The 15,583-nt window shown below is 36.8% G+C and overlaps 1 protein-coding gene across 1 annotated transcript in view; it reads right to left on the bottom strand.

Moving 5' to 3' along the window:
* Positions 1 to 1,466: 1,466 nt before the first annotated feature.
* ANKIB1 (ankyrin repeat and IBR domain containing 1) overlaps positions 1,467 to 15,583 on the bottom strand; it is an 85,468-nt gene continuing 71,351 nt past the window's right edge. Inside the window, exons 10-20 of the mRNA XM_062494879.1 lie at positions 15,185 to 15,273; positions 14,039 to 14,169; positions 10,214 to 10,348; positions 9,568 to 9,654; positions 9,409 to 9,475; positions 8,894 to 9,039; positions 8,120 to 8,298; positions 7,511 to 7,562; positions 4,277 to 4,388; positions 2,590 to 2,723; positions 1,467 to 2,239 (exon numbers count right to left, since the gene is read on the bottom strand). Coding sequence (XP_062350863.1) covers positions 1,487 to 2,239; positions 2,590 to 2,723; positions 4,277 to 4,388; positions 7,511 to 7,562; positions 8,120 to 8,298; positions 8,894 to 9,039; positions 9,409 to 9,475; positions 9,568 to 9,654; positions 10,214 to 10,348; positions 14,039 to 14,169; positions 15,185 to 15,273 — 1,885 coding nt within the window. The 3' untranslated portion in view covers positions 1,467 to 1,486. The remainder of the gene's footprint in view (positions 2,240 to 2,589; positions 2,724 to 4,276; positions 4,389 to 7,510; positions 7,563 to 8,119; positions 8,299 to 8,893; positions 9,040 to 9,408; positions 9,476 to 9,567; positions 9,655 to 10,213; positions 10,349 to 14,038; positions 14,170 to 15,184; positions 15,274 to 15,583) is intronic.

Below are 15,583 nucleotides of genomic sequence, written 5' to 3'. Positions count from 1 at the left end.
TTGATTATATGTAATTAAAACAGCCATTTGAACAACTTATTCTAGTTGTAATTACATACTGTACCATTGTATCTCACTAACTGTAGATTGATGCTTTTAAGCAAATCTAAAACCAGTATTTTTGTTTGTCACGGTACAACAACTAGGAAAAGGTTTTTTTGTGGTTTGTTTTTTATCTTTTTTAAAGTTTTTTTTTTTTCTTACACTAAACAGTAATCACACAGCAAATGAATATTGTGCAATTGAACAAATACCTAGTAGTGTTTTGTATATGCAAAAACACTGACAGAACGTTTAGTTATTTACTGTAAAGGCAAGGCCATGGGTGGTTTTATGGAGGTCTTTGCAATTAATAGCATAGTTACTCCAGAACAAACACTGAATTTGAATTACTTGTTTAACTGTGGCAACTATCCAGTTGGGTTAGGCAAAGGCACCGTAATATGTTGAGCAGGATGTGTTATCTGAACTTTTAATTGTGGGACTGGCTAATATATGAAAATTCTGTGTTCCTATATTTTTATAAAATGTTATCATTAAAAGTAATTGCACTATTAGTGCATAAAATGCTTCGTAGAATTATGAAAACAAAGAACTATGATTGCACTTCCATTAAAGTGTCTCTTAAAATACAGCATAGCTGTTGCTAACTCACTGTATTTTAATATTTAAAATAACTGTTTAACAGCAGCATTAGGTTTCATTAACTTAAGATACAGGCTACATTTAATTAAATGCAGTCACCATGGCAATATATGCCAGTTAAATTTAGAGAAGCAATGCACCCAGTGGTTTCTTTCACCGCTAAGAATTTTGGGATTAGTTGGATAGAGTAACACTGCACTGTTTCATTAGGCTACTGCCAGTTAACTTTTCACAGTTTGGCACATTTGGACTGTAAATAGACATGAAAAAATCTTTGATTTTAAAGGGAAAGAATATCCCCTAAAACTTGTTCCTGGAGCAGTACTACAGAGAAGCATTAAATACCTCCGTTCACACTGCTAACAAAAATGAAAAATGAGTAAGGAAAAGTTACGGAAAACAAAACCAAAATGCAAATGAACTGCTAGATGTTATTTTGGTGAATTTATGTATTCTAAAAAACTGAATAAACTATTTCTTAGGAAAAACAACTAAAATAATCAGTGTAAGCCTTTAGTCCATACTTTCAAGTTAAGGATCGTCAACCTAAGGCTAAACAGATGCTGCATTGTATTAGGAATGTGGAATACAACCTACTTATTCCTTTCTCTTGAGAGCAAAAAGGCAAGTACTACCTAATTAAATGCAAAGGATATTCCTTGAAAGGTTCAGATTATTATGAAGAACTACAATTCAAGAGAACTCCTAAATATCCTTTGTTATGTCAGTGGTTACAACTGAGCTGCAATTATGTGGATCATAGCCTCCATAATGCTTACTCCACATACTGTACTGTACCATCTGTCACTGCCATTCTTTTACTCCAGATTTAGTTTTTTATTCATACCAGATGCACGTGTTCAGTCCATTCACTTGAGGTTAGAGGAGTCTGACTTGAACTATCTCCTGGAGCATCTAGGGTGCTTGTTACCTCCCTGTTAGTATCACCAATTTGTGATACTGTTTCACTTGGAATAATGTTTTCTTCAGAAGGGCTTTCCTCTGTTTGGGTTCCTCTGCCTTCATTTTTGAGTGCATCCTCAAACAGTGCATGCTCTTCCTGAGGCTCCAGCCCTGTGTCTGTAAGATTTGGTTGCCCTGCTGACCCATCTTCAGTACTGGGTTGCTGTGACTCCTCATCTGTTTCTGTACTTGTTGAGGGGATCAGAGCAATACTCTGGGGGTTCATGTCATGAAACCAGGCCATAATATTTCCAAGCAGATTTTCATTGGTATTGGGATCTTGACTGCTGGAATCAGCATCACTTGATGTTGAGTATAATCCACTTCTTGTCTCGCTGCAGGGGTGGGAATGAAGACGATCAGCTGAGAAGGGATCATTGCCTCCACCCAGTCTCATCAGACTGTCACCAAGTTCTAGCAGCTCAGAGCTGCTCAAAGCACCCCTTGGGTTGTCTATACTTATGGGAGCAGAGTCCAGTCTTGTAGGCAAAGAGGTACCTATTGCTCCTAAAGATGCCTCGTTATTTAGAAAGTCTCTAGTTTCTTCATCTATGGCCAAGCCAGATTCTTGTAATGACAGCTGAATAGCTAGCAGGATGTTTGGGTCATCTTCATCCAGTGAACTCAGAGCCTGTGGAAATGCATAAGGTTGCTCTCAGAATAAAATTTGCATCTTGTTACAGATTTTGGATGAAAAGTAATTTTGGCTCAAATCTGAAATTCATTCATTATTCCAACATGTCCTTTATCAGAATCAATTTTTACCAACAGAGCTGACAACACAATTTAAAAGGTAACTATTGTTATGTCAGTGATTGTTTAGCAATTCTTACCATTGTGAATGTGTAATTTGTTGTCCTAGATCCTCCCTTTCTCCTTGAAGAATTAAGAAAATTTGGAGAGACAAAATGACACAGAAAGGCAGAGCAGAGGAGAGTGGAAGCAAAGCAAAGAGAATGGAAAAGAGATTAGGGGAGATACCTGAAGAGAATCCTGGTTTTCAGAGCGACTGACAGGGGTATAGTCATGAAGCGAAGAGCTGTGCAGAATGCCCATAGAAGCTGAACTCACCATGGAGGTGCCATGTCTTCTACTGCTGCCACCTTCCTGAGTGTCTGTTTGGGCAATCAAAACAAAAGTAGTTGAAGAACCAGTGAGGAAACCTCCTCCGCTGATTTACTGAGATAATCTCTGCTTTCCTTTTGGATTCTAACTGTAATTTTACTCCTTTATTCACTCTGAATGAAAGAATTCAAACCACTCCTTCCACATCAGCTGTAACACAGTGATGAAACACCAATCCCACTGTTTTAGGAGTGACTGCCTGGCTCATTTGTCCTTTCTGCCCTCAATACCCTTCTCTGTGAAAGCACGGGTTATGCCATTGGGAGCATGGGCAGAAGGGGCAAAGTGCTTCTAAAGCACATACATGATTTATGGAAAGCCCTGAAAATTACTGCCTGTGGATAAAAGTACAGGATGTATTCACAGGTGAATTACAAGTAATGTTTGCCTATTTCTCTGTTCTTCCAAAGACAAAGCCTCAGCTGTGATGTTAACATTTTAATAATTTTTACTGTAACATTGCAGCACAATTAAGAGTAGAGTTGTTAGTGAATACTTCAGCAATTACTGACATTGATGTTTTCTTAAAACCAACAAAAAACAGAAGATGCTGTATCCAGAAAAAAACCTGCTCTGTAATAAAAATAAATGTAAATATTTTTACTTTGGAAAATGGAATTTTCCCCTCCAAAACTCAAACTGTGATAAACTGAAATAAAGTAATAGTCTTTTGCATGCTTTAACAGTGTGCACTTGGCCATCACTACTACACCCAAGCGTTCAGTCAAAATCTAGTCCTTAAACTAACAGGATACTTTTGCATTTTATTTGTAATAGGGAAGAACCAAAGTTCTCCAAAAATTTGACTGCTTTTTCTGAAATTAAGGATGCATGTGATCCTTTCTCCTCAATAAAGGATCTCTCCTTTTGGTTTTAAAGAACAACCTATGTGTTAAGTTCCTGAGATACAGCAATGAGAGTTTGTGCAGCATGTCTAAGAGACTGAGCACACAGACCGGCAGCTCTGTAGAAACAGTGTCACAGTATGACTTGGATTCAAGGTATTTCTGTACCTTTGCTAAGCTTCTGGCAGAACTGAGCCAGCCAAGACAGACAAGTCACAGAGACACCTTAAAGGACTGCACTACCAGCCCTCAGAAGAGCAGCACTCTGAAGACACAGCTCAGGCCAACTTCTTTCCTGGCTGCCTTTGCCAATACAGTTGCTGAGCAGAGTTTTGGAATACAGCCTTAGGATGCTCTTCCACAGGCCTGTAGCCTCTACATTCTATGCACAACTGGTTCTTTTCATTGGTGTAGAAGACCTGGTGTATGTACAAGTGACCTTCAGAATTTCTTCAGAAAAGCAAACCTGCACTGGACAGCTGAGAAGTTGTTAGTGGGAAGATCAATGCATTTCTCTTTTAGAACAGCAGCAGCCACAGTGAAGTCAACAACGCTTTTAAGATCATATTAAAAAACTGCAGAAACAAGCCTTTATGTCATATCCTGGAAAACATAGGAATGTATTTGAAACGTCTCTAAAATGTATCCACAGAAGAACAAACACTGTGGTCACTACTAGCACCCACAGATGTCCATACCTAATGTACTCTCACTGGGGTCATCAGGGTCTGGAGTGTTACTCAGCAGACTGTGCATGTCTCCACGTCGACGCTGTCTGTGCCTCCTCCGATACTGAAATTCAGCATATTCCTGCATAAACCAAAGGTTACAAAACACAGGGCAGCATGCAGTACTATTTTTCTGAGTAACAAGCACCACATTTTTATAAAAAATGTGTGATTTTATATGTTTATTATAAAATCACCCGCTTTCAGAAAAATGAATTGCAAGTTGTATCATGCGACTCCTAACATAAATAACAAAAAAATTCAAGGTAATACTAAATCTATAAAACAATTAATTAGCAAAAAAAACCCAAAAAACAACTAGATGTACTACCAACACTTTAATACTTGCAATCTCCTTTTTTAACAATTCCAAGAACACATTTCTTGTTTAAAATCTTTGATGCCAAACTTTATATATGCACACATTGACACACTTTTTAATAAATGCATACCCAGTGATTTTAGAACATAAAAATAATTGATGTGAATTAGACCAATAGATTATCTCAAAATCTCTGCTGCCAGCAATTTGCAATAGAAAATAACTTTGAAAAGACTAAAGAAAGCTGGTAGACATAGACTGGTACTTGATATACTTTTCCCAGATTCCAGGACACTCTGGCTCCAGAATTTCTTAAGTAACTTCTGACACTTCTACTGGATAGTCTGTGATGGATTTTTATTCCATGAATTACAAATCTCCTCTACTTTTGCTTAACTAAAACTGCTAACGAGCCATACAATACAGATTTGAAATCCCTCAGCCTGTATTTTCTCATATTGTATGTGCTTAGATTGTTTCTACAACATTTATGGGAAAGACTCTTTACCACATCAGGCTAACGTCCCAAGAGTTAATTATCTCAATACTTGGATACAATTTGCATATCTTTCCTAATATGAAGGAACTAGTTTTATGCTGGAAGGGAAATTTCCATATATATTTTCTGTTATGTCCAGACCTGACTGTGTAGGTAGCACCTTGTGTTACTTTCAGGTATTCATACAGACAAGGCAGTAAGACTAGGTACACAGGTACTCGCTCCTCTCTTCAGAGAAGAATACTGTTCTTTATTTCTGTGAGCTCCAAGTTGGGAAATCTGCAATCCAAAGGATTCATCTGGCCAGATATATTGGGAAAGGTAACAGTACCATTGGTTTTCCTTTCCTATATTAACTCTTCATCATCAACATCTAAAGTACGTGAAATTTAAATCTAGAAGTGCTGTATCTCTTACACAATGACCTTATTGATGTAGATGGTATTATGAGAGTATGGTTTTTTCCATGAACTTTCTCAGACCAAGTTCTTACTCATAATGATATATGAAAGACAGTCACGAAATCGTGTGTGGGCAGATTTTCATCCACGGAAATTTAAGAACATAAAAAGTAGCTTTATTGGACCAGACCAAAGGTACATATAGACCAGTATTTTGTCTTCAACAGCAGTTAGAATATGCTTGTTAGTTTATGGAACACCATAAAAAAAAAAAGCAAACAAGAAGTGATTCTTCTCTTCCAGCTTTTAGGGATCTCAGAAATTTTCTGAATGCAAGTTGGAGCCTCAAACAACAGAAAATCAAACCTTGATATAGAACATTGCAACAGAATTATTTAAAAAAATATATAATTACATCACCCTGAATCAGAAAAGGAAACATGGGAAGTGATCATTGAACACTATGATTTGTTTGCAATAAAATAATTGATTTTACCAACAGCCATTTAATTTTTGGTTGCTTATCAACCTTTAGAAAGAGATCTTAATTACTATTTATGAAACCTTATTACGTAGAATTATTTTCTACATGTGAGCAAAAGAAGTTTTAATTTTGTTGGGTAGGAACATCTTGGTTTCTCATGGTGTTCTACAACAACCAGCATTCCTTGCTAAAACCAGTAAGATTTAGTTTTCTATAATAATCTGCTATACATGGTCATTCTACTACTTGTCAGTTAAAGTACAGCTCTTTAAAATACTTTGCAGTGAAATTCACTAAAATAAACAAAGGTGACCATTATTAATTCTATAATATTCCTTTAGCATAGGTGGTTGCAAGTATTGGTGATAGCTACATAGCAAAGAAACCAACTTGCATCACACAGTGCCACATGTAGGCAAATCATAAAATCTCATAAGCAGATCATCTAAGCACAGCTGCAATTGCACCTCCTGCTAAACAGCTTTTCAACACATTTCTTACCAGCTTCTTCTCATAGCCAGTTCCACTGATGATACAGTAACATTACAATGAGTTTGATGTTGTCAGATGTGGGATTATTTCAAAAGAACTAAAGGAACTGGACAGGAGAAGCAGCTGATTTTTTTGTAGAGAAGCGAGCCATGTTCTCACCAGCATGATGCTCACCAACAATAGCAAAGGAAATATATGGAAAAAGAACATAGAGTTTTCTAAGATGTTCAAAAATGACTAGCTAGAAAGAAAACAGCAAACAAGCAAGTGTTGAAATGAAGTTTCCTTTATGACTGAGTGCTTTAATCTAATGTTCTCAAAACATGAACTAAAAATTAAGATAAAGGAAATCTTTATAGGAAGCTTCTCATTTTTTAGAGCAGTCTCAAAAACGACTTACTCTTTTCCATATACAGATCATAAAATATTAATTAAAAATTATAATTTTCATTCTAGTAAAGTAGCAGAAATTAATGTCATTTAAGTATGCAATTTCCATCCTTCAATACGTAACAACAAAAAATAAATATTTTATCAATAATATTGAAATATTTAACAATATTTCAGAGTATGCCTGCATGTTTTTGTTGGAATTGTGACAGAGGATGGAAATTTCTTAAGACTTTTTGTCAAATTCTGGTGAACTGATATTGCGTTCAAAAGTAATCTACACAATTTCACACATTTATTACTTTAAGGCTCTCCAGCACAAAGACAACGTTTTATATTCAATTTTAAAACTGGTTATGTACTTGGAAAGCAAATGTGAAATAGCTTGTCTAATGCCACCTTAGATAACTACATCCATGTTAGAAGCATTATTTAGAGTCACTGCACAATTAGCTACGAATATATTTCCTTCTATTGTGAAATAAATGAAATGGAAAGCTTAACCAACTTGAAATGCTTTGACTCAAGATAAGGAAGCTCTTCATGCAGATTGTGATCATACCTGTGTTTCTAGCATATGCAGAACTAAGTTAAAAAAAATTAAGAAATAGTTTACCTCAGGGGATGCAAATCCTAAATACTCCCAATCCCATGTTCCACCAGCAAAGCTATAAAATGGAAAGATACACCATCAAATTTAGAAGTAGAACAAATATTAACAACCTCCAGAGCTTCAAAACCTATTGAAAATCTGAAAACCAGTGCAACTGTAGCTCTCTAAACTTAACAAGTCTTCCCCTTTAATTCTTAACTCAAAATTATTTTTGAAAACCCTTTAACCCCAGTTAAATTGTTGACTATTCCAGAACTGCCTGATTTGCTTAGCAAATGCTTAAGAGATTTTTGAAGTGTACCAGGGATTTAGTGGCATCTTGATGGAAAAAAGTAAAATGGAAGCCGTGACATCTAATCATTAATATATCACAAATGAGGAAGCAATTTAGGTTGCAGCACACACAGCACTGATCCTCAAAAAGAAAAATATCTTTTTCCCCAAAGATTGTAATTCCACAAGGATGAAACGTCCAAGAAAATACCACAATCACAGTGATTTACAACTGCCCCACTTAGCATCTACCTCATAGTCAGAGAACAGCAATGGATTCACCCACTTTGGCAGGTATCAAAAGAACTTCTGACTTGTGCAGTGTTTTGGGTGGATTACCTGCGCCTGGGTGCTTCTGGAGAGTCTGCAGGAGCAACCCCACGGGCCACAGAGGCCAGGAACTCCTGTCGCTTCTGCTGCACCAGACACGCTGCTCGGATGATTTTATGGCGAGGTGTCCGAAGGTAAGGCCTGTTCACTTTCTGTGCAAGGTCTTCAGTGACCATTTCAAGGTCTGTCTGCAAGAGTTAATAATACAGAAGAAAAACCAGTTTTACAGGGAAATTCAAATCAGGAAGAGCTCTTCTCCATAAATACTGAGTGGAATGATATCAATTTTCCTGAAAATACCTTATGAAATACCAAAGTACCCCAAAATATCTGCCCCATAGCCTACTCTTCTGCTGACCTACATTCTGTCCTCCAGCTTGGAGCAGGATTTCCCTGCACTCTGAAACACTGAACATCTTCAAGGCACCTAAGGGACAGGAAAGGAGGCAGCAGTCCCAGGTACAGTCCCAGTTTTGCCTCCTCCGAGATATCAAGCACATCAGAAGGGAAAAAAAGAAAAGAGAAGCTAGACAAGGAGATGAAGGCTGAAGGTAAAATGTTACCCTCAGAAAGCAGATTAACAGGAAATTTTCTTACTTTCCCCTTCCATCTGTCCTTATCCTTTTCCTTTGCAAAGTGATATAAAAAATATGCTACTTTTTCAAACTTGGTTGCCAATATAAAACAGGTATATCAGTTTTATACTACAAAAATGGCAAAAAGAAACTGGTAACTAATATTAAAAAAGTGCCATTAGGAAAGTAAAATATATCCATGTATTACCTGCATAAGTTCAAATATTTCTTTCTTTGTGCTTTTAGGCTCCAAAAAGAATCCATATGGATAAGAACACTTAAGAATGCGGCGAGTTTTTAGAAGTTCTTGCACTGCATCTTCAATGAATGTGGTATCAGGACAGCCTCCCTCAGCTGCAATATGAAACAATCATTGAGAAAGTATTTTCCTGCTGATGTCAGCATTACTTTTGTGCCTATCAGTTAAATATTTTGCTAGTAAAGAGCGGCAAGTTCTCAATAACTGCACACTGTTCTTACTAAAAGAAATAAGCACAGAACATTAGCTTCTACCTTACTAATGCTACTTCCTCCTTGAGGCTTTGGAATAGGTAAGATTTACTGTACATCTAACTTTCATCCAGTGTTTACAAATTCTAGTACTGGAGGGATGACATCACACAGCAGACTTTTGATGTGAGCACTGTCCAAAAAAGAACAGTTTAGCCGTAACTCTGTTGGTGTTATTTCAAATCAAAGGCACAGATCACAGCAAATACTTACTTCCACTTAGAGCTCTACTCAACTGCTCCATCTTTTCTTTGGCTGTTTTTAGAAGGCGCTGCTCTAACTAGAAAAAGAAAATAAATAAAATACAGTAAGATAATTATTTTTGGATTAAAAAATAGAAACAAACATCAGTAAAAATGGCCTGACCCACACCTGGTAGCTGAGTTCATGGTTCTTAAATCTTGTATAATAGTGCATAAACCTATCAAGCTCTTGAAATCTTCTATGCTTCTTTTCAGCCTGGAAAATAATGGAGAAACAAAAGAAACCAAAATACATCTCATAATTTAATACAACAATCATAATTTGATATAATTAAATAATGAACTGTTTCTATTCAGACTATATATAGTATTGTACACAGTGCTGAGTGCCATGTAAGTAAATAGGCAAAATAAATGTTTGAAATTCACAATGCTGCAACTACTGTAGCCAAAGAATTGATACACTGTCAGTGTTTGCTATTTAAAGCAACTTTCCAAAACCAAAATTAAGGCATGTCTTCTGTAGTGCACAGCAGCTAATTACAAGACCAGCATGCTCATTTCACAGAAGGAAACCATGCCACAGAGAAGTAAAATAATTTGAGTGAAGTCACCAGCGGTTGTTAACAAAGTCAAAAGCAGAAATTTTATGCATGCACAAATAAAAGTACTACTTTCTTCCTGTCTCTTTGATATATTTAAGGTTGTATTTTTCTATTTGGAACGCTGGTTTGAAAGAATTTTGATTAAACTTATCCTGAATAGAGAATTGCAAACTTAGTGCTATTTTTCAAATACACACATTCATTTTTTACCTCTACTGTCATCTCCTTGGACTGCTCCTCTACATGCTGAATGACTTCATAGCGAGTGCATCTGTAGTAGCCTCCGGTGGAAGAGCTGTGCTTCTTCCATTCTTCTAAGCATATCCAGCAAAAGTCATATTTGCACTTCACAAAAAAACAGGAAAAAGGGGAAAAAAAAAAAGAAATTGAAATGTCTTAGATTTCCAGTTACACATCATTATTCCTCTATGGACAACTTAATTAACAACATTCTGAGTGCAAAAATTTCTGAAGAGCCTCCTTCCTATTGTACTTACTCAGGAGATCTGTTTATCAAACCATATCAAACCACATCAGTCATCATTTTTGTTCCTTCAGTCATTAGACTGTGTTGGATCTACATGTTAAGTGTTAAGTGGAGGAAATAAAACCAAATGGTAAATACAGCTGATCAGGCCTGGGTTTTTGGTTATTGTAAAAAAGCCAGTCCCATTTCTTGAAATAAGACAGAAACTATTAATAGGAAATAATGAAAATTTTTTTCCTAATATTACTTAAAAAACCATGATTACTGGTGTTTTTGTCATGTAGTGCTCCTGATACGAAATATTGATAACAACTACTGAAGCAAGAGAGAAGTCTGAACATAAACTTTGGTGAGTGATTACTTCCAGGGGAGCCTTTTCTGCACTGACTGAGTAAAGTGCTTTCAAAATAGGTAAAATCTTACAAGGAGGTGTAAGGTGACTTATTCAGGCTTCTCTGCATCAGAGAAGATAAAAATGTTAAATACTCTCAATTCAGTAGCGAGTTCTCAGCTAGTTAATTCCAAAATAACTGGAAGCTATTTATGGATGGATAAGCAAAAGACTTCACAATTTGGTGAATCATGTTTATTTCATCTGTCTTATAGATGAGGAAAGAAAATTTACATTAATTAATATTAAGCCTTGAGTATTATTAGTGGCATTTGATAAATTAAATTGCATTTCTTCTTTCTTTGATAAGTTTAACCTTTCCAGGAATACCTACTCCATACCAGATGTGTTTGTCTGTAGTTATTTTATACAATCACTTAGATATATTACAGGAAGGAATAAAATCTAATTCTTGCATTGTACTTTTGCTAATTTTGTCTCAAAAATCAGCTCAAACTTCCTATTAATTTATGTATATATGCTCCTACTACAACAATTTCAGCTCTCCCAAATTATTTCCCATCTGACTACTCCACTATATTTATCTTTTAATCTCTCATACCTCAAAAAGCCTCCTCAAACCTCAAGATTCACACAGTGTTCCCAGACCCTCCTCCCAGCATCTCACTCTCATTAGACATTCAAAACTACATCAGCTATTTCTACACACCTCCCAAACCCAAAATCATTTTCAAGAAGGGCATGAAGGATAGCCCTGAAAATTGTCAGGCTGACTTCGGTGCCCAGTAAAATCATGGAAAAGATCACTCTGGGAGGTACTGAAATACACCCAGAGGACAATGCATAACTGGTCACAGCACAGCTTTATGAGGAGAGGTCCTGCTTGTTGAACCTGATTCCCTCTATGACAGGGTAACCCACCCAGCTGAACAAGGGAAGCCAGGTGATCTAGGCTTTTTGGACTTCAGCAGAGCTTTTGATACTCTCTCACAGCCTCCTGGACAAAACGTCCAGCACAGGGCTGGATAACAGTGTTACATGATGGCTTCACCTGGACACAGGACTCAAAGGAATACTGAGTTTACCAGTGACACTAAATGGGGAGGAGCAACCCACTGTCTTGAAGGGAGGAGAAGGTTCTTCACCCAGAGGATGACTGGGCTCCAGAACAGGCTCCCCAGGGAACTGGACACAGCACCAAACCTGCCAGAGTTCAAGAAGCATTTGGACAACGCTCTCAGGCACATGGTGTGACTCTTGGAGTATCCTGCACAGGGCCAGGAGTTGGATTTGTCAATCTTGGTGGATCCCTTCCAACTCAGCATATTCTACAATTAACTCCTGAACTCTGTTTTATGTGTCTTATGATCACTGAGCCTTGTATCATCATCACCTGGGCTTAACAAATCCCATCTGCTGCCTGGCCATGGTCTGAGTCAGGCAGAACAGGTAATTGCTGAGCCTGTAACTGCTGGTAAGTATTTCAGCCTCTCTCTTGGTGGTAGTACAGGTGAAGTCTCTGCACCATACAACTACCAAGTTTCATGAAACTTGCAGCAATTTATTATCTATGAACCTCCTCCTGTTCCTTGAAATCAAAGTACCCATAAGGCTAAAAAATTACTACAGATAGTGGAGTGAGAGAGCAGGACTGCGTAAACCTTGCCTTGTGAGAAGCTGCACTCATAAAACAGCAAGAAAATTCCTGCTTAAAAGAAAACAGGGTTTTATGAATAAGGAGTATTCTCCTCCACACCAAGGTACATGCTGGATGCTAAGAAGCAGCCATAGCCTGTCATGTAGTAGGCTTGAGCAGACCTCCCTGGAAAAAAAGGCAGAAGTTCCATCAGGGATTTTTACTTCAGCAGAGGAAGCAACAAGTGAAGTGACCATTATTCCTTGTGTCCAAGCCCTGCAATGATCTTGAGGACACCCTTCCTCACCAGGCTGAGGGAAGGCAGCTGTTGCCTGCAGAGATTCCTCCATGACAAAAGAATCTGACTCTGTTAAGGACACTTCAAGCTGCCTATAAGCATCAAAAAAGCAAGGAGACCTCTGGTTGTCAGCTAGCGCCTTAGAATGGCAAATTATCAACATTCATCAGCATTTATTCGCCAAAGTCTTCTCCAGCCTGAAGCCACTTAGTTCAACTGAGCCCACTGGCAACAGCTGCAACAAACATACCTTATAGAGCTTTTAGAAGTATGGAATTTATGAGCTCTTTTTAAAATAATTTAAGACAAAAAACCCAAAAAAACCCAAACCAGCAAACCTGGCATAAATCGAAGTGTAGGAGAATGTTCTCTGCTGCCAGTTATACCAAAAAAGCCCAAATCATCAATTCATATCACAGAAAAGAGAGAGAACATGTGACTATATAAAGAAAATGGGGTCTGCACAGCAATAGAGAGATATCTGCACATTTACAGAAAAATAAAGAGAATTACTTTCTAAATCTGTTAGCCTTTGTAGGCCATCTATGTCAAGTGTCTGCCAATTTCTTATTTTTAATGATACTCCTCAAAGAGGTAATAGTTGTAGTTATGTAAGATATTTCTGACATAAAGAAACAGTTTTCTAAATATGCTGCTTTTAACTAACTTGAGTGAAAAAGCATTTTCGAATGATACTGAACTCATGGCAAAAATATTTTTTCTATTTTGGTAGCAGAGTGCAAACTTGTGACTAATTTTCTGGCTGCTGTCATCAATAAATTTCCTTTGGAATCACTCTGCTGTCTTTTCATCCCTAGTGATTAATTCCTGTTTACAGTTTTCCACCTAAACTCCTCTGCTTTGTTGCTATGTTAGAGAAATAATGCAAAAGAAAAATATAGTAAGGCAAAACCTTCATTAGACCTAAACCTTCCTTAAAATCTTACACCTGCCAATTAAAACCGTTCTTTCTCATCTACATTATTAACGACAAACCATCAATTATTTCTGCTTCATACTGTATTGGTAATTATTCTTGGGTGTTTATGAAATTTTATTCATTATAATGTACACCTGTCAGCCAAACAGATCTCAGTAAACGTTTTCTAAATACATGTAACCTGCCATTTGTTCATTATCTAATTCTTGCAACAGGTTCCACTAGCTATCAGGCATGGACCTCTGTGATCCTAAATTATATAAAGGACATACAAAGCGGATTTATGATTCCTCAAGATGATTCCATGATGGGCTCTTCTTACCTTTGCACACTGCATGTGGTTGCAGCCCTCATTCTTCTGGATTGGAGACTTGCAGTTGGCGCAAGGTTTGGAGTTGGTCAATAACCACAGGCAGTTGGCAGCATCCTCATAGGCCTCACTCACTCCCACAACTTTTTGAGGGTGACAGAAGGATATGGAGCATGCAAAAACAGAGAGGTTAAAACTATACTCGTGTAATCTTTTGTGAGACTCAGATTAGGAATGATGCAAATTTCCCTATTTCTTGAAAAAATATTGACATTTTTCCCGTTATTTTTTATCACACGTATTTTGTTATTACACTTTCTAATTTGTAGATATATAATATTAATACACTTATTATTTCAATGTATTTTCACACATCAATTTTAATAAAAATTTATACACAGTATATGTGACAGTTAGAATATATCAAGGGGCAAATACATATATTAAAAAACCAGGTATAGATGGATAAAGTTGGGTGTATTTTGCCTCTTTATAAAATTTTCAATGCTTTCCAAAATATTTATAGCATACTATGGAAAGGCTCTGAACTGTGGTAGCCAAGTCAGTATGTATTCAAATTGCTGTCATCTTTACTTTTTTTTGTTAATGTTGACTAAGAAAATATCTGTCCTGTGTAGACCTAACCTTTATTATATTTTTTTAGTAAACATTACATATCATTAAGCCATTTCCTACAACTCCTTTGCAGTTCACCTTCAACCTTACTATTATTATCACCTATTGGCTTGAATTAGTTTTAAAGCAATACAAATCTTCATGGAACACTACTCAATCACAGGAGCAGACTGGGCTGAAAATCAAAATTGGACAGGGTAAATGAAGTTACATGCAGGAATACATTGACTAATGAAACAAAGCTTTAAAAGGAAGGGAAAAAGTTTTGTACACCCTGACTGAAACACACATGTATTTGTAGGGAGGAATGTTCTACAAAGAACAGTCTACCACGGTACTGCAATTAAAGTGTAAGCAGCCCCTCATTCAGGAGTATAATTTTCTTCCCCTTTTACCCCATTTTTCAACCAATGTTGAAACCAGTTTTTACTTAATGCAAATAAAAAAGTCAGCCTAAAACCAAAAGATCAAAAGGGCAGCAAAACACCCCTGCCCTCCCTGTAAGCCCTGCATGGCTCTTACGTTCTTCTGGTTTCATTTCAGATATTTTCTGTAGCCAGTCCTTCCAGGTCTGGCAGTCACAAGGTTCGTGTGCTTCACCAAGACATTCCCTGAAAAAGGAGGTGTATACACAATTACTTATAACTCAGAGATTTAGAATTATGGTCAAAATTGCTTCAAGTTAAAAAAAAATAAAAAAAGAAAGAAAAATACATGCTCAGAATTTAATTATTAAGTCAGGAAAACAAAAGCCAGCTCAATAACACTGTTTTAAAATACACTTAGACTACCTGCTCACAAGCATAGATGACCGTTATTAATAAAGAATTTAAATGAAACAGGAAAGTAAAGAAGCTTCTTAAAACGACAATCTGAAATAAATCAGCTGGCTTGCAGTTTGTTCTTCTACATGGGTATTAT

Source organism: Cinclus cinclus, chromosome 1 (genome assembly GCF_963662255.1).
Source record: "Cinclus cinclus chromosome 1, bCinCin1.1, whole genome shotgun sequence".
NCBI classification, from domain to species: domain Eukaryota; kingdom Metazoa; phylum Chordata; class Aves; order Passeriformes; family Cinclidae; genus Cinclus; species Cinclus cinclus.
This window is presented reverse-complemented; position numbering and strand designations above follow the sequence as displayed.